The following is a 20,488-nucleotide window of genomic DNA, read 5'->3' as shown; positions in this document are numbered from 1 at the left end:
TGTTTTCAATTTTCTGTTATTCGTCGCTGTCGTTCTCGTCGTCGTGCGTCGGTTTGGTTGTGGCTGTGCTTTTGTTTTATAAAAATTCATCTATAAATAAAAATTAATTAATTTAAAAATTGAAAATGTTTAAATTATTAAAACTTCAAACCCTACGACAAATTCGTACTTTTTCAAAAGCTCGTGTGGTTAATATACGCAATAATTTGGACACTTGGAAGTCCAAACTAAATGAAGCTGGTGTTGGCGACATTGACTTTAACCTCAAGTGTATTGTTGCACATGTAACTAAAAAGAATTTCGTAAGTATCCTCGAAAATAAAATAAATTTATTTAGTTTTATATTGATATAATATGTAAGTTTAATAAACGTGATTTAGAATTTGTTTAAATTTAAGAGGGAAACTAGAGATTCCTAAAGGAACTCAAATACATCAACAAGAGTTCACGGCGAATTAGATTTTGGGAACAGTCCGAGTCGTTCTCATTGAGCCCATTCTTAATTCTTTTATTTTTTATTTTAATTTATTGCTGCAAGTATCCAAAAAAATCCAGTGGAGTCATTCCGTAATTTTCGAAAAGATAATTTTCAAAACGATTATAATTAACGATATCGTCAATAATTAGCTTCAGGTAACTTTGTCACTTGCATCTCGTCTATCGTTATTATTATAAGATAACTGAATGTAGTACCCGTGGCATGATGGTTAGTGCGTTGGACTATTGATATTAGTTTTTTCAAAATTTTCTAATAAAAACAAAACAAATAAAATTTAAATTGAAGTAAAATAGATCTTAAGGCCGAAAGGCATTAGTTATTAGTGTTATAGTTTAGCTTAGAGTGTCCGTATGGGACCATTAAGTTAGTTGTAAGTTATGGATAATTAGGCTAGTTTTATGAATTTTTGTCTAGCTTTAAGATAGGTTTAAGAATGAATTAATAAAAATGAATTTAAAAAAAAAAAAAAAAAAAAAGTGCGTTGGACTGTCATGCAAGGGGTCTTGGGTTCAATCCCTGCCTGTGCCACCTTAATTTAAAAAAAAGGTACTGCCTCTTGCGAGGAATTGACAAATCCTTCAAGAGTAATTCTTGTCATGAAAAAGTGATTTCTCAAAAATTAGCCGTTCGGATTCGGCATTAAACTGTAGGTCCCTTCCATTCCCGACAACAGTACTCGCACACAGGAATGGTTGAGAGTTGTAAGTCACTAGGCCCTGGTTCACAACGGACTGTTTGCGCCAACAGATTTGATTTTTGAACTGAAATGTCAAAATGTCAACTGAAATGTCAAAATGAACTCAACGAAAGAGTTGGGTTTTATCAATGGGAAATTTTGAAAATTTGCAACAAATTGCTTTTTACCAAACTTACCCACTATTTTGTGGTCTTTAACATTATTATTATTTATTAAAATGTAATTAATTACATAATAATACAATTAAAGCAGTAGCTACCAGGACTATCAGCTTAAATTAAAAAGAAAATTATTTTAAAAGGTTTTCATTAAATAAGTTTATCTATACTCAAATTTTTTAAGATTTTGTAGATTAATTTTATATTTTCTTCTGATGGAAATTTTAATATGTCTAGCAAAGATTTATTTTTGATAAATTTATAAATAAATGTTTTAAAATTTCATAGGCAAATTCGTTGCCTTTAATATCTCTATGCCCAGGTACCCATAATAGTTTCAATCTGTCCTTATATGCAATGAGTTTATCCCTTATCAGTTGTATAATTGGTGCGTTGTTGTTTATGTTTTTTACAGCGTTCAGCGTAGAGAAGCTGTCTGTACATATAATTGTTTTCTGTTTCATGTTAAGTTTAGTTGCTGAGAGGTTTGCAATGGATTCGGCAGATAGAACAGATGCAAATTCTGGGAGCACACTTTTACAGAGGATGTTTTTAGTTTCATCAACTACTGCGAATGCTGTCCCATTCTCGTTTTTAGTACCATCGGTGTAAATAAAGTACCAGTTTTCGTCCCTGTATTTAGAAATTTGTTCATTGAATGCAGCCTTATAGATTTCTTTGCTAGTGGTGCCTTTCTGTAGCTTTACTAAGGTCGTTGATGATTGACTTTTGTGAAAGAAACCATGGTGGATATGAAGGTTTTTTTGCTGTGTTGAAGGTGATTGGAAAGTCAAGGAGCTTTGAAGACGAAATGACGTTGTGAATTGTTGAAGGACATTTAGGTATTTTTTTAAGGTCTGATATTTTGTTTTAATAATGGAGTTATCGGTGAATTGGTTGATGTTGTTATTTTGTTAATTAGATGAGCTGTAACATAGGCTTGTCTATGTTCAATGGACGGAAGGCCAGATTCGGTCAACATATTCATGATCGGAGTAGTTCTAAAAGCCCTGAGTGCCAGTTGTATTGCTGCATGGTATTCTTGTTTAATAAGCTGAATAGAAGATTTTTAGCATTTACCGTAAATAGATAAACCATACTCAATTTTTAATAATATAATACATTTTATAATTCTTATAACAGTGTGAGAGCAACTATTGTAAGGTATTTTATTATATTTGTTCTGGTAGCAAGATTTTTTTTAGATATGTACAATGGTTCTTAAAACTAAATTTACTGTCAAAAATGACACCAAGTATATTTAAATATTTAATGTTACAAATGTCAATGTTTTTAAAGTTTAGGTCAGTAATTTTTTGACAACTTGTCTTTCGACATACTCGTATATGTAGAATGTTAGTTTTTGACACTGATATAGTTGATCCTGAATATTTGGACCAATCATCTATTTCATAAAGAATATTTGAAAAAATTTCGACAACTTTTGGTATTTGTTTGCATTTAAGAAGGATAATTAAGTCGTCTTCATACAAGGAATGTTGGACCGTTTGATATTTGGACATTATGTCACTAATTCCATTGAAAGCTATAATGAAAATCACTGATTGTGATGAACCTTAGGGTATACCATTCTTAAGTTCATAAAAAGTTGAATAAACATTGATTACTCTAGTACGAAATTTCCTGTTAGTTAAAAACGATCTCGATTTATCCGAAAATCTTCGGTCCTATTTTTCAATTCATTAATGTATTTAAAACAACGTGGATTGTCAATTCAATTGATAAAATTGAAATGTGGTTTTTTGTTGATAATGATAATAATAATGTGGTTTTTATTGTTACTGTTACCCCCAGTTTCACAGTGAAGGTTTAAACTTCAGTTCAGTTGAACCTTAACTGAGTTTAATTTTGTTTGTTTAACTAGTCCGGTTTCACAGTGAAATCTGACCTTCAGTCCAGTTGACCTTCGTTTAATTATATTTTATGATAAGCAGCTGGCATCACTCTTCGCTGTTGTGACGTAACTTGTTCAGATCGTCACTTTTATGAAGTTTTTCAACTTTCTTTCTCCCTCTGAGGTAAAGAACACAAGAAAAACGACAAATATTTTGCACTGGTACCCAACATCCGCCACTATGAGCTTATTTCCAAATTCTCCATTTTGAAATCTAGCACAGATTCTGGAATTATTAAATATTGTGGAATCATGACTCGACCCAGGCCACCTTGCAACTATGCTCATTATTTTTAAGTTTATATCCCACATAGTCTGCACGTAAGGAAAAATAGCCTTTATTTGATTCATATGTATCTGAGAACATTCATAAATGTTGTTATTATTTATATTACCTGTGGACTGAATCTGTACATGGGTATGATCTAAAGCTGCATAACTTGAGGAAAATTTGCAAATTGATAAAATCGGTTGACAATTTCAAACTTTTCCTCATATGTCGTCCAAAACTTTATGTATTTTTCCCGAAGTAGGGCATTGTGATGAGAGACTTTTTTACACATTCTACTAGCGGACGATTTCGATACACAACAAAAGTCTCACGAAGTTATGAGCAAAGATCCACTTGCATAGAAACGAAAGGTTAACAAAAGTTTGGTTTCGGCAGATACTGAATGTTTCCTGAAAATATTTTTTTTATCATTATTATCAATGATATTACAATTATTTTTACCAATTAGTTGCATTTTCAATATGAGATCGAATTTCCTCCAAAATAATGTAGGTCGAATTCTTCGACATTCGAAATCTTTCAAAGAATCCAGATCGTCCCAATAATTGAAGTGATCTCTTCTCCAATAATGCATCTTTTTCTTCTTATATTGGCAAATAATATAAAGTTCTCCTCGTCGCTGATATGTTCTGAAACTGGGGGTAAGTGTTTTTATTTTTTGCCGCCGACGATGTAACTTTAATTTTAACATGTAAATTATTTGAATATGCAATTTGGAAAAGGTAATTTTTTTTCAAATACGTTTTCTTATACCAATGTGACCTAAGTTCTTGTCTACACCCATTAAGATCGAAAACAGCACATCTCTGATATTAATTCTACTATAAACGTCATCGCCTGCACATAAACAAAAATGTATGCACTCATTTAACCCTAGAAAGATAATCATATTTTTTAGTGCGTGAAAGATAATCATACGTCTTAGAGACGTATGGCACTTATTAAGCGCATTTAAAGATGACAATTGATTTTTCATCATTATTTCGTATTTTAATTCATTTTATTTGGGTAAAATTTTAGCAAAATTTATAAAAAATCTGAACCACCTTTGAAAACAGAACGAACAGAAAAACTTTGAGTATTAATATTTAGTAAATTAGTTCATTGAGGGGTAAGCTAACTATAAAAAATAGTTTTAGTAATTTTTGAGAAAAAAGTTTTTTCCCCATATACTTTTGTTCAGTGCACAAAAGTTTCATAAAAGATAATCATACGTCTCCCAGACGTATAACATAGTCATTACTGGCCCTAATGCATCTTCAGCGTAAATTTTAGGATGCACCATGCAAGCTCTGACTTAGTCCTGAGCAAATATAAAAAACTAATGTAATACGGCTTATAATTCAAAAGATATAACAATTTTTCCCCGCGCCATACGTCCCGCAGACGTAGATTATCTTTCTAGGGTTAAAAAATAACCATTTTTTCAATTCCTAAACATTTTAAATTTTCAGAGATGTGCCCTTTTCGAAATTACATATTCATTTATGTTTGAAACTATTTTAGATAATGTGCTTCATCCAAGAGCTTGGCACCCTCCGCCACTCAAAGTTACAGCAAACCGTCTGGCAAATTTATTGTTTCCATTTTGCCTTTATAAAAGGCCTCTTTTAAAAAACTTTGAACAAAACTGTAATGGTTTAAATTATTTTGCGACAAGAGAGAAAGAAGAAACGAAAATGCTTACATATAAGTTGGAAGAGATAGAGGGTCTGATTTATCTCTTAATTGTCTCGATAACCGTGTTAATTTTTTTTGAGTTTTCATTTTCTCATTTTAACAAAACTCAATTTCGCTCAAACATTTTTATTTCAATTTTAAAATCAATTTAAAGAAGATACATACATATTTAGATATCGTGCAAGAGCTTTCGTTTTGAAGATATCGTCTTACGTGATCTGAGACTATCGTCGAAACGCTATCGTTTGGCGATAATCGTTTTACGGAATGTCCCCCCAGATTTAGTTCAACTTTTTTCATTTGACAGGCATGGATGAATAAATAAAATTTAATAAAGGGTGTTTTTTATACGTGTGCTTTTTAAGAATAAAATGCATTTAATATAATTGTATGGCTAGGAATGTATGTTCAACATAAAGAAAAGGGTTTACCATTATGTTTTAAAAATGATTTTGACCAAGAGGCCGCCGTGTCTAGTTCGAATAAATTTCAACCGAGAGTGATAATTTTCTACCACTTTTTGCATTAATTGGGTCAATATTAGCCCTATTATAGCTATGAACTTGATACATAACAATATTTTTGATGCATTGTCTATCAACTTTGTTGATGACCTGCGAATTTTATCATTATTGTGAATGTTTTTTTTTACATACTTGGTATTATGGATGTCCAAAAAGTAGATTTTTTTTATATTGTACGCACACTCAAGGGGATATGAATACCCTTATAATGATTATGAACAGTGCAAGTAATTAGGAAGGGAGGATAGGATTTGATAGGAGATACCGATGCACATTGGTTTTGAATGCCTGCACATTGTAATGAGTGGGAAATATTGAGTCTGATAAAGAATTCCACATCCGTGTAGTACTACTAAAAAAAGAATCTCCGTACTTTAAAGTACAACCGAAATCGGGCTCAAGGGTAAACTGATGGGCATTCCTAAAAGAACGAGAGAGAACGAGTTGTAACGTACCTCGAGATGTTGTCGAGTGGGGGATGAGAACAAAAGCGTCAAACCATATAACCATACACTCCGTACACTACCAGTAAGGATTGGAGCTTACAGGACTCCAAAACTGTCCTGGCCGTAAAGTGTATGGGTGCCCAATTTCCTTACCGCGACATGCATGCATGGCCATAGGTTAGCTCGTCGGTTTTGTCGGAGTTCTTGTGGTTTGGAAATTGAACGGCCGTCACGTTGTATCATGCAGTTAAAAATTGTACAAAAAATATTCGCGAAGCTGATTATTGTCTTGGTGTAGTAATGGCACTATTTGTTATGTTTGATAGAGTGAGGAGAGTTAAGATGATGGTACCCTCCGAGGATATTCCACGCCAGTATCACACGGCTACGTTCCATGAGCAGAACCATGCGACACATCCTGGTTACTACGTCCTCTATTTTTATAGTAACCCAAAAAGAAATCTGAAAACCAAATTTAAGTTTTCATTGCATCATCTTCATCATCGCTATACCTCATTCTCGTTAGAGCTAAACGAAAAAACTAAACCATTACCTTGGTTTGTAACTTGAATTTAAAAATCGAAAATCAAAAGTCAAAAATAAAAAAATAATTGTTTTCTTTAGAAACAAAAAAAAATCAAATATAAAAAATTTAAGTTTTAAAACAGAATACCAAAAAAATGCATGTAAAAGCAATTGTTATCACTATCGGAAATTATCTAAATCTTAGTTAAGTAGGTTCACTTTTTATTTCTTTTCTAAGTTTAAGCTTTTTCTTTCTTGTTTTCTTTTCATAAAAGTTTAGGTAATTTAATTAATAATAGTTTAGGTAACACATAATTAAATTAATCAAATATTCGTTCGTTCAAATTATGTAATATTTAAAAAAAATTACTTACCGCACAAATTGTATTATTGAATTCTTGACTTTTAACTTGTTGTATATTTATTGTTGCTTGTTTCAATTTGTAGTTGCTCAATTCCTCCTGATTGAATTTCGTTGCTTTGTAAATTTTTTTCACTAAACTAAAACTTAACAGGATATTGGGTTCCAACCCCAGTGGAAAGCTGTTAGGGGCAGCAAACGAGAGAGGGGAGGAGAAGTGTTTCCACTTATGCACCTCTCCTTATCCAGACGGCAGCGGAGGAATTCCCGAGATGGAATCAACGCTGGCGTCTACAGTTCCAGTAAGGTTGAACTACTTAGTGAACACCTTGTAAGGCTTCTTCGACATACTCGGAGCCCAGGCCTGTAAGGAGCGGTTTATCTGGCCTCCCTTCCTTGGAGTTATATTAAGGATCTGGCCCTCCAGGTTGGGGGTTGTGCCGTCGAGTGGACTTCCTGGCCACGTAAAAAATACATTAGTTGCGAAACACCAACAAGCCTCGGATACGGACGGATTCACTGTTGACAACCCACGCAAACGAAATAAGGACAACGAACTTCGGATCTGTACGACGAATGTTAGGTCCCTTAACAGACCACGTGCAGAAGAACAATTAGCGGAAGCCCCAAACTGCTACAATGCAGATATTACCGCCATCCAAGAAGTGCGATGGGATGGACCGGGCAAACGCAACTAAAAGACTGCTATATATTCTACGGTGACTGCTAACAGTGTGAGCGAGCGCATCACGACAATCCGCATCAAGGCTAAATTCGCCAACATAAGCCTAATATGAGCGCATGCCCCAACAGAGGAGAAAGATGAAGACACCAAAGACATATTCTTCGAGCTCTTGGATAAGACATAATGAGCAGTGCCCTGGCTATGACATTAAAATTGTCTTAGGTGATTTTAATGCCAAGCTAGGAAGAGAAGACATATTTGGTGGCATAATCGGGAGATACAGCCTGCACGACACCACCTCCGACAACGGCTTCAGGCTGATCGATTTCGTTCAAGTAGCTAGTACGCAGTTTACACATCTCAATATCCACAGAGGAACACGGAAATCTCCGCCGCAAGGCAAGTGCTAGGTTGCACACGGCCACAACAGCGAAACACCTGGTATGACGACAAATGCCGGCAAGCGCACGCAGCCAAACGGCAGGCATACAAAACGGCGCTGCACAAAAGGACCAGAGCTGCTCGCGAGCTCTACGAGCAGAAGGGGAGAGGGGAATACCGGCTTTTTAGATGGAAAAAAAGAGAGCATGACGATGTCACAACAGGAATGAGGAATTTTACCAAAAGTAAAAAAAAACTTCCCAAGGGTATCAGCTACTAACCGAAGCCTGTAAAGACGATCAGGGGAACATGGTAGTAGAACCGCAGTCAATGTTAAGAATATGGAAAGACCACTTCTCCAAATTATATAACGGCGATGACCAACCGAATTCCGCTGTAAGGGAGATAGAACCACTCAACCTAGGCGACGCAGATCAGCATTTCCGCCTACCCGAACTCGACGAAGTGAAGATAGCTATATCTAATATGAAGTCTAACAAAGCTGACGGCATCACTGCTGAACTATTTAAAACAGCAGGCGATGGCTTGGTAGGTAGCATGCACCAACTCAAGATATGTTCGGAAGAAAGCATGCCCGATGGGCGGAATCATATCATAGGTTGCCCAATACATACAAAAGGAGACTCTCTAAATTGCACCAACTACAGAGGCATTAGTCTTCTTAACATTGCATATAAGATCCTTTCTGCCATATTATGTGAACGTCCTTATCAGTGTGGCTTCAGACCGTGAAAGTCCACTTTCGACCAAATTTTCACACTACGGCAGATTTTGGAAAAAACCCAGGGGCTTCAAATCGATACCCACCGTCTCTTTATCGATTTTAAAGCCGCGTATCGCGTATTACAGCGTCCATAGTTAAAAGCTCTACAGAGCAATGTCTAGTTTTGGCATCCCTGTCAAACTTATCCGTTTGTGCAGAATGGCGATGGAGAATCAACGCTGCTCTATCAAGGTCGGAAAAGATCTTACCGAACATTTGATGTCAAAAAAGGTTTTAGACAAGGCGATGCACTGTCATGCGACTTCTTCAACATCGTTCTGTAAAGAATTGTGCAAAACTCAACCGTTAAGATTGTGCCTCTAGTGCACAATCCTCCAAAGGTCCATACAATTACTCGGATACGCAGATGTTATTAACATAATTGGAAGATCAAAGCGTGATGTCATTGGAGCGTTTTTGAGCATTGTGACGAAAGCGAAGAAGATGGGTTTAGTGGTCAATGAGAACAAGACCAAGTATATGCCGTCATCAAAAAAGGACATTGAACAATGACGTCTTGGACAAAACGTCACCAAGGACAGCTATAACTTTGAGGTAGTTAAGAACTTTGTCTACCTAGGCACCGCTATTAACACAGACAACGACACGAGCGCTGAAATCAAACGAAGAATAACTCATGCAAATCGCTGCTTCTTTGGGCTTAGAAGACAATTGAGAAGTAAAGTCCTCTCTCGAGCATCTAAAATCACCATCTATAAGACACTCACCATCCCAGTTCTCATTAATGGCGCTGAGGCCTGGACCCTGTCAAAGAAAGATGAGAGCGTCTTAGGATCCTTCGAGAGAAAAAAACTTTGGTGATTTTCGGTCCCGTACGCATAGATGGAGAATGGAGAAGAATATATAACGACGAACTGTACGGGTTGCACAGCGACACTGACCTAGTTAGCAGAATAAAAGTCAATTTTGCCATTTGAGAGCATTATTATTAACGATATGCAAAGACTAACGACAAAAGACTTAATTATTACAAAAAAAAAGATTGTGCATCGAAAATGATAAAGACACTTGTTTCTATTATTTTTTCCAACACTGTATTAATAAATTCAAGAAACAAACATATTGCTTTAGACGATTTAAAGTTTTGTTGATTCCTTTTTAGTAAAAACATTGGCAAAAGCTTCACACTAAACAATAATTTTTTAAAATATATCTTCTAGCATCTGCTCCAATCTACGAGTAATCAGAATGAAAATGGAAGTAATAATAGACTTCCGAAAATTGAGTTTGAAAAAACCTACGTTAAAAAAAAAAACATATTCATATTAAATTCTTCTTTATTTTCCTAAGATTTTTCCTAGAAGACTTTATCATATTTTGGCTTTTTATATCTTTATTTTTGAAGCGTTTAATAAAGCCTAAAAACTAGTCTTTATATTTAGTAACACCCCCCCCCCCCTCCTAAAAGCCTATATGCGCCCTTCAGCGACTTCACATAAACCTAGAGAAAATAGCCCAGAGCTATTAAATGTGCTCGCCAAAAGTTTCCTTCAGTAAATTGATTGAACCATTATTTTGGTAATAAACTTGTATGAATTTCAAACGTTGTTCAGGAATTAGTTAATTCATTATAAAATGTCAAATCAAACGTAGCATAGATCTAGGCCACACGTTAAAGAAACTCCTGTTATTTATCGCGTTTTTAGGGCTAGAAATCACTTACTTTATTTTCAAAGTTCTAATTATTTTCACCTTTCATTTCTAAAAAATTATTCATACATTTTTAGTTAATTTCAAAAAAGTTTTGTTTTGTACTTTTCAATTAAAACAAAAAACGTATTCTAGTCTTCAAATACAATATATCTCTGTCTACACGCCTTACTTTCTCTTCAAACAAATTGAAACAGGCGATTGAAGTGAGTCTATGGAGGCCCAACTAACTGTAAGAAAAAATTAAATTTATGCAGATTTAAATGATGATTGGAAAATATAAAAAATAACAAATTAGATTAAACATAAGCCAAAAAGACTTGTAATGAATCCCATGTAGCTTCCTCGTATCTAAGTTTTCATCTTTATTCCTATAGCTCAACTTTTTTATGTTTAAACGTTTTCATTCCAGAACACTGTCCCCATATACGAGGACGTCCAAATGTCCGAAGACGAGTACAAGGAATTCGAGCGATTGGTCGAATGTCGAATTGCCCGAATGCCTCTTCAATATATTCTTGGTGAATGGGATTTCATGGATATGACTCTTAAAATGCAACCGACAGTCTTTATTCCACGACCCGAAACTGAAGAATTCGTTCGTTTGCTATTGGAAAAATTTGACAATGAAAAACCATTCACTTTGCTAGAAGTTGGCTGTGGATGTGGTGCCATATCTTTAGCAATTCTCCATCGAATGAAGAACGCCGAATGTATTGCTTTGGAGCGCAGTGCAATCGCTACTAAGTTGGCATTGGAAAATGCAAAATTACAAAATCTTGATCATAGATTTTCTGTCTATCTTCATACAACAACGAAGGAATCGCTAGTACCTGAAGAATTGAAAGATTCTAAATTTGATATTGTCATATCTAATCCGCCATATGTGAAGAATAGTGAGTTTGCATTACTCCAGCCAGAAGTTAAAGTGTAAGTTTGCAAAAATAAACAATAACAACAAAATTATATTTTTTCTTTTTTTTTGTCAGGTATGAAAATTCAAATGCCTTGATTGGAGGTCAAGATGGTTTGCACGTTGCTAGAAGTGTTTGTGATGTAGCAAGCAATCATTTAGTACCTGGTGGAAAATTGTGGATGGAGTTGGGCAGCTCACATCCACCTCTTGTTCAGACAATTATTAATACCCAATATGAGGGTAAATTGCAGTATTTAAATGGATACAAAGATCAATATAAACAAGAGAGATTTGTTGAAATAATGAAAGTGTAAGATTTTCTTTTTACTGATCTATTATCATTTTTAAGTATGTTCCTGTAGACAATTTTACGGTTAACGAAGTTGATTTTTTGACGAAGAACGAATAAATTAAAACAAAAACAGAAAAGAAAATTAATGTGTTTTTTTATTCAATTTCAGAAATGATTTCTCAAGAACAATTGAAGAAGATCGACTGCAATTTACTTATACATCATTTTAAGATCTTCATTTCATTGGCAGATTTTATTCATTTTAAAATATTTCACACTTTCATTTCAAATATTCAATTCACATCACACGACACCATGAGACGTTTTTCGTTTGTTTATCATCATTTTTATCAACAAATTATTCCATTATTATTCGTGAGTACAATTTAATTTTTTATTTTTTATATTGATTTATTTTTAGCATAATTCTTATTAGCTTAGCAACTCTCAACTAGGATTTAGGACACTGAATTTTATTTATTTTCTTGTCAATATTAATTTAGCTTTAGAAAATATAATAACTCTTCTTAACCAACACTTGATAGCATGAGACTTCTATGTGCAAGTACCCGTATCTTAAGTTTGTGTCAGCCCCCGTATAAAGGTATTTCCAATAAGGAGTTTTGCAATCAGGCACTTATAAAGCTATACATGAAATCTCCAAGAACGCATTACAATTCACAATAAAATGCGTTACATGCAAAACATGCAATGAAACAACCGAATTTTTGCAAGAAATGTGTCCTGTCCGTTTTTTACTCGAGATCTTGAAATTAAACAGAATTAATTGGTTATTATTATTCTTATATTTCATATCATATAATTATTAAATAATTTAAATGACTAATCTAAGCTTACAATATTTAGTTAAATCTTAAATTAAAACTTAAATAATTTCAACTACTTATATAGAAATTAAATTTAGAGTTTGCAGATTTAAGATTGTCATTTGTAGGGTGAATGATTATAGAGTTTAGTTGAGTTTATTGATTAATTGATTGATTAACCAGCTAAAAATAGTTCTAGAGGATAAATTTATTCTTAAGTCAAACTCAGATTGAAATACAATCGACCAAAAATAGATAGACACAAAATCATTCCATTCAATCCAGTAGCTATAAAGAAGAACTACTAATACTCTTTGTCTTCAGAGAGAAATGTGAGATTTATCATGGGAAGACTTTGCATAGAGGTAATAAAAGTCTATCAGGCCAGTAAAAATCCCAAGACAAAATCTTAAAACTCTATGCGTTGAATACTTTTTATTCTATGAATATAAACGGAATAGTATGGTGCATTTACAACGCAAGCAAGAATTGGCCTAGTAAAAAAGCAACATCCAGAATTTTAATAAAATCTGGATCATTTAACTTTCGGGAAAATCTTTTGACAAAACCAAGTGTTTTGTTTGCTTTTTTATAATATTACTAGCTGACCCGCCAAACGTTGTTTTGTCATATAAATAATTTTAAGAGAATATTTTGATAGAATTAAATAACTTATTGTAAATGTGTAAAGGTGTGGTATATAAGTGGGAGAGGTATATAACACTGCAAACTGTGACAAAATATTAAAATAACAAGTCACAAGAAAAACATGAAGTGCACAAATCTAAGTCGCAGACAGACATCGTTCGGCCTTGAGACTTATTAATAGTTATTGCAAATGCCAATCTAAGTGGAAAGTGAAGGCTTTTGAATTGAACTGGCACATCTGTGGGTATAATAGTGATTCACGGTAATAGTATATTCTCACCTCGGAATTTACCATTTAGAATAATGTCTTCGAAAACATTTTTCATTAATTTTTTAATTACTGATCGCGTGCCGTTGCACAACCATGGTGGGTTCAAATTACGAAGAAAATCTACCGGAGATAGAACCTTCAGTTGTAAATAATGCGGTGGCATGCCTGGTTAATCCAATGACTTCAAAGACTCAGTTAGATAATTTACAGCTTTGATGTAGCAGCACAAACTGTATCAATAGATTTGTATGACACCAAATTGAATGATTTAATTCGTTGGCGTCCACATTTTTTGTTGCTAAAATTGCTCTTTTTAGCAGCTACTCATGATTTGCATATTATTGTGAATCAATAATCTTGCAGAAATCGACCAGTAATTTTATGCATCCATCTTCATCTGTAGTAATTTTTTCGGCGCCTATATCTAACAGTTGGATTTTAAACACGCATATTTACTTTAAGTTTTACTTTTCAACATTACCCTACAGTGGCGATGATTTTAAGTACACGTTGAACTACTCAGCGTACGTTGAACGTGGAATAACAGGAACTGTTTTTCTGAAATCACCTGTAAGGAGTAATAGAGCGCCGCCAAATAGTCTGTCGTTGTTTTTTATATCTTTCTTTGTCCTGTTCAACGCCTCAAGCGAATATTTGTGTGCCATAGTGCATTCATTTCATTCATTTAGTACTGCGGCTATGGTTGATTATTTTGTTATATTGCACATTTCGATTTGGTGAATGTATACCGAAATGATTGAGTGGTAAGTTGGCAATGATAACGAAAACAAAAGTGATCAATGCTTCAGTGTACATAGCGTCACTGAATACTATCGTAAGATCATTGCACCGTGTACGATGTTGAATAAAATAAACAATAGCACTTGAGAATATAAAAAATAGATAAAAACCTATTCTCAGACCTCCCGAATGTATATGCAAAATTTAATTGAAATTGGTTAAGTCGTTTCGGAGGCAATTAACACTGTGGCAGGAAAATTGTATATATTAGATTATAGTGATCAGTAAACGTTAATTTTGAGTCTTGTACAGCACGAAGGTTAGAAAACTGGATTCTCTATTCTAACGTTGCAAACTCAATATAAAGCCATAATTTATTTATTTGTTTGCGTTTAAAATACATTGCTTACATTTGTCAATATTTAAAATCAAAAGATTTGTATTGCTCCATTCCCAACATTGATTTAGATCTTCTTGTAGCTCTGAATAATAATTCGAGCTAATAATTCGAAAAAATTGAACATCATCTGCATAAATTAACTATATAGGATTAGTTTAAACAGAAGACAAATTATTAATAAATAAAATTAACAGCAATGGACGAAGGTGACTTCCTTGAGGTATACCAGAATTGACTTTAAATTGACATGAAAAATCACTCCTTCACATGAAACTATAAAATCCATCTTTATGATACTAAGAAATATACATGACGATACAGTCCTAAGTCCAAGTTTACTTAATTTATTAAGAAGAATTGCATGACTTAATTTGTAAATGCCTTGCTGAAGTCTGTAAAAATGTAATTAACTTGAGAGTGTTTTTCAAATTCATCCAAACAAAAAGAGAATTAAGAGAATTGCAATAAATAAGTAGTTGTAGATTTTTTTTTCAGAAACCCATGCGATTCAACAAAATTAGGAACAGCAGACAATTTCGATATAGAACGATAATTCGTAACGAGATTTGTTGAACTTTTTATATGGACTAGAGGAATATTTCAAACGTTCTCAAACTTAAGAGAATCGTTGAAAAGAAGAAACAATGTTAAGAGCATCGTTGAAAAGAAGAAACAATTTTAATTCCCAAGTGTTTTCTTACCATTTCTTCTTGAATATTGTCCATTTTATTAGTTTAAGAAAGTTTTATTGCTGAAGTTAATTGTAACTTTTGATTTTCACAAAACTTTCTTCTATTTGTGTTTTTTTTTTAAATTATTATTCTGACAGGTCTACTTTCAGTTATACCAATTTTTAAATACAAAAATCTGGCTACTGCCGATAGGTTTTCTTAGGAATTGTCTGCTATAATATTTATAGCATGCCAAAAAAACCCGGGACAGAAGCTTTTATTGTTCTTTTTTGGCACAACCCCCTTTTTTTATTTCATTATTTTCTATTGTGTTTGAAAGACCAATATCAAAGTTCAGGTTATTACTTTGTTTGTTTGTCAGGTTATTACTATGTTTGTAAACAAACTAACAAAACACATTTTTCTTTTATAATTTACACTTACGAGATTATTAACTAATTTTTTTTGAACAAGTTGTTAGTGTTTTTTATTTTCATACACTTTCTATTTTCTTACTAACAAACAAACTCCGAATTCTATATTTCGGATTCCGCGATTAAAATGGAACTAAAACAGAACAATTGAATTAAATAATTAAAAATAGTGCATACATTTAATTATAATTTATTTGGTGGTTGGTTAAAATCTTAAATTCATAAATAATAATAATAAATTAATTATTAATTCTTTCAGATTTTACACAAAAAGTAAAAAAAAGAAATCTTTACTGTATCCAGAGTATGACTGTTCGTTATTTGTGAAGCAAAAGAATCGTGTGTGAACACTTTGTGCAATTTATAAACAACATTTTACATTCCGGAATTTTGGAAACTGCAACGTTTTTAAGTTAATTTAAAAAGACACTTTTAATATTATCACAAAAATTTATATTATTGCAATAAAACGAATATTTTTAATAAACATTGAATATAACGATTACTTTTGATTGAAATAAATTTTGCCTGCTTTTCTTGAATTCGCATTTATAGCATACTATGCCATCTAGAGGCTTTTCAGAATTGTGATCTTGAGAAGCATTTCTTTCTAATGATGTAACGTATTTAATTTTCTGATTTTTTCATCTTTCTTTCTAAACATATGATCTATTTGATTCTAATGGCGGCGTAATTTTTTCAACCTTACAAAAAATGTCACATTTATTTTTCCAGCTTTTTGAATTTAGGTAAGCGTCGCTACAATAAAATTCTTCAATACCCTTTAAGGTTTTAGAAACTTGTTTCGGTCTGAGGTTACAGAATTTTTAAAAACGGTTTCATCAAAATTCATGATCAAAATCAGGATTTAAATCTTCAAATTTAAAAAAAAACAACTCCTCGTACGTAAAGTTTCAATTGATAATTCTGACATTTCCTTTTAATACCGTTTTCCCAAATCGTTATGCAAACTTTTAGGCTTACGGAAGGGCGAAAGTAAAATGATTTCACAAAATTGTATTGTGAATCCCCACCAGATAAGTCAAGATTTGGGCTTTCAGCTATTGGAATGTTCATCTTTTTTTGTCTTACTTGAAATTCAGGTAGAGTTCTAAGATAAAGTTTCTTTAGAGATTCCATATTCACTTAAAACGCAGACAGTATTTTAGACAGATTAGCAACTTCAATGCTTTTAAAGTTGGTGTATTGTTTGTATTGTTGCAGTTTATACTTGAGTAGTGGTTATTATAGCTTGTTCAGTTTTCAATCTCGGATGTTACGACTCTTGATATTAGTACTCGTACAAAATCTTTCTCATTACAATCAACAAAACAAAAGCGTAGGTGGTTTTCTAACAGAATAAGCAATTCTAAATACGTTGTCGATATGAGCAGGTCGGCATATCAGTAAATATTACCCAAAGAACTTATGTATTATTGGCATTCTTTGAGGCTTCATGGACCGCCATGCCATTGTTTCTGCGAAAAAAAAGAAACCTGAGGCATTAGGCCGTGCCTTAGCAGTGGTTATCGCAAAGCTTGTGTGGTATCTTGTTTCAGCAAATATATTTGTTATTGGACTCATTTAAAATGTCCTTATTGATTTTCTTGCAGCTTGGTGGTATGAAGGCTTGATTATTTATATTGAATGCAGTTTCCGTGAATGCTAAGCATTTAGTCGATTTTGTTTAATATTAGCTTTTTGGTTAGATAACTTAACGTATTTACATGAACTTAACATTTTTTAGAAGATATATATATTAATAGATTTAGATTTAGATTTATTTTTTTAATGTTGAATGTTCATACGTCTGCCTGATTAACTAACTTTTTACTCTATAAAAATATGTATATGTCTTTTAACACTCTTTAAAAATGTTCGTTAATAAGTCTGTTTTTATATTCTAATGTGATTTTACAATATTTATACACTGCCAATCACTAGGATGAGTCCACATATTTTTCAACCGATTTTCGTTCTTTATACTTGCTGGAAATTTCGTACCAATAAAAATTTACTACATTTGAGTAGGTAGATATTTTCTTTAAAAAAAGTAATAAAAGTAAGGGGTTAAATAGAAAAAACAGTTGGAATTTCCCTACATTAATTAAAGAGCTACTTAAAAACAGTATGAAAAAGTGCGTCACTTGGATGAGGCCACATGAAAAATCTTATAAAATATCAAAAAATGAAAGAAATGTTTACAGTTTTTGGTTATCCAACATTTATTTATTAAGTTTTTCTCAATTAATAATGAGTATGCCCCCCATTTTTCGATATGACCTCTATTAGACGGTTTGGAATGGAATCATAAAGTTATTTTTAAATAGTCAAGTGAAATCTCGTCCCAGGTATCACGGATAGCTTCAAGGAGCTATCTTCAAATTGTCTACCGCCTTCATAAACTTTTCGAGATAGCCATGCCCATACGTTTTCGATTATGTTCAAGTCCGGTGATTAGGGTGGCCATGGCAAAAGCTCTACGTTTTCTGATAAAATCCAGCTTTTGACAACCCTGGAAGTGTGGATGGGGGCATTGTCTTGTTGGAAAATCCAAGGCAGAGGTCCAAAAATATTTTTCATCTTCGGAAATGAGCGTTCCAACAAGTATTTGTAGCTGTTTCCGTTCATTGTTAGAGAAAGAAACTCCAATTCGATTTTGCCATAGTAGGTGATAGCTCCCCACATCATAACACCTGATGTACGGCTGTGATGTCTTCCCAAAATTAGTTCCTCTTTTCTTAAATCATGGAAATAAAAGTTGTAACCATCGGGGCCGTCAAGGCTAAACTTTTTTCATCCGAAAAGACGACGCGTTTCCATTGACTGCTCCAAGAGACATGTTCTGTTGCAAAGTTCATTCGCAGCTCCTTGTGTACTTGCTTTAGAACAGGTTTCTTTTTGAGTTTTCTTCTCTGGATAGTACCATCTTTTCTTATTATCCTTCGGACTGTCGAAATACTGGCTGATACTCCGCTTTTGGACCTTATTTTAGTAGCTGATTGAGTAGAATTTGAAGCAATACGTAAAATTAACCGCTTTTCTCGGAATGTTGTTGCTTGGGCTGTGCGTCCTTTTTGGTTTTTTCCATAGTTTTGAGGATCAGCAAGATAGTTGTTTACAACTGTCTTACTTCTGTTCAGCTTCCTTGCTATTTCTCGGCTTGAGAGTCCCATTTCCTTGAAAGCATCGATTTGTCCTCTTTCTGCTACTGTCGACATCTTTCCGGAACCCATTTGTAGTTGAAATTTAATAAAAATAGTGTTTTGTAAAACGTTCTTAAATATTGTAACCCAAATTTTGAAAAAAATTGCTGATCTGAACTTCTACAACGAAATATTCGCAATGGCCTCATCCTAGTGACTCACTTTTTATATCCTTTTTAGGTAGCTCATTCATTAATGTAGGGAAATTCCAACGGTCTTTTCTAATTAACCCTATAATTGTATCACTTTCTTTTAAGAAAATATGTACCTACTCTCATGTAGTAAAATTTTCCGGGTTAAACAAATTCCAACAGGTATCGGACCGAAAATCGGTTGAAAAATATGTGGCCTCATCCTAGTGATTGGCAGTGTATAACAAGAGAGTATCTACTTCATTTAGATGATGAGTGATTAGCTCTTCCGATAAAACATAGCTTCCAAAGACATGTCTTCTTGTTTCTCTTAACACTGGACAACTACACATGAAATGAAAATTGTTTTCTCTCTCACCCATATTGCATAATTCGCACATCAAAGGTAACTTGAGTAAATTGAGCAGTTCTCCTCTAAGTCTAAATATCATAGACATTTGATCCGTTGTTAGGTCATCTCGGAAGTAATTCTTTTGATTAAGATTATAGTCGAGCTTGCTGTAAGACATTGTGTAGATGGATTCTTTTGCTTCGGATGTGTACCTCAGTCTATATCGATCGTCTACTACAGCAATTAATTGGTACAGAATGGGTTTCCACCTAAGATAGTCTTCCGGTGCCATATTTATACCTTCTACTTCAGCTAGCTCTAGCCATTCTCTGAACCAACCTGATTTTCTTTGTATCACCTGCAGTGCTGCTAGTTTTTGGAGACGCTCATCTGACATCAGAAGGACCTTACATATGTAGTCCATATTTAATTTCAGTGTTTTGAATACAAAATGGAGAGATTCCTGTTTTCAGTATTAACATGTAGTAGTTCGGTGCATTCGGTGGTAATCGAAATATCCTTTTTATATAAAATCGGAGCAATTTTTCAACAGTTTTATATTTTTTGCTACCCCTCATTTGAACTGCATACATTAATGTTGACTCCGCTAACGATTCAAATACTTTGTATTTACTGCTGTGGGCTAAATGCTTATTACTGAAGATGTTTTTTCCATGCAATATTCATAGTTGTTTTCGCTTGTTGCAATTTATCGGCAAGATGTTTTTCAATGCTGTTTTTATTGTTTATATTGATACCAAGATATTTATATTCTTTAACCACCTCTGTTCTTTAATTATTGTAAGTCTACCGTTCTTGACTACTTACTCTTCCCCCACCTTTTCGAAAAACCATTATCTTCGACTTCTCAAGACTAACCTTTAATCTCCAGGTTTTGCAGTAGATACCTAGTTTATTAATCATGAGTTGTAGCGATTCTGGTGAGTACGCAAACAACACTAAGTCATCCGCAAAAAGGAG

The 20,488-nt window shown here is 33.5% G+C and overlaps 1 protein-coding gene across 1 annotated transcript; it reads left to right on the top strand.

Moving 5' to 3' along the window:
* LOC129941919 (MTRF1L release factor glutamine methyltransferase) lies at positions 1-16,323 on the top strand. The gene is made up of 5 exons (XM_056050687.1): positions 1-302; positions 11,031-11,548; positions 11,608-11,844; positions 11,996-12,201; positions 16,078-16,323. Exons 1-4 carry the CDS (start codon positions 126-128, stop codon positions 12,054-12,056), a joined length of 993 nt encoding a protein of 330 aa, XP_055906662.1. The 5' UTR covers positions 1-125; the 3' UTR covers positions 12,057-12,201; positions 16,078-16,323.
* The last annotated feature ends 4,165 nt before the right edge of the window (positions 16,324-20,488 follow it).

The sequence above is a fragment of the Eupeodes corollae genome, chromosome 1 (genome assembly GCF_945859685.1).
Source record: "Eupeodes corollae chromosome 1, idEupCoro1.1, whole genome shotgun sequence".
Classification (NCBI taxonomy): Eukaryota; Metazoa; Arthropoda; class Insecta; order Diptera; family Syrphidae; genus Eupeodes; species Eupeodes corollae.
This window is presented reverse-complemented; position numbering and strand designations above follow the sequence as displayed.

Coding starts and splice junctions, on each gene's coding strand:
- LOC129941919 (XM_056050687.1), top strand. CDS start 126: ATGTTTAAATTATTAAAACTTCAAACCCTACGACAAATTCGTACTTTT. Junction 303..11,030: donor ATGTAACTAAAAAGAATTTC/GTAAGTATCCTC, acceptor TTTTCATTCCAG/AACACTGTCCCCATATACGA. Junction 11,549..11,607: donor CTCCAGCCAGAAGTTAAAGT/GTAAGTTTGCAA, acceptor TTTTTTTGTCAG/GTATGAAAATTCAAATGCCT.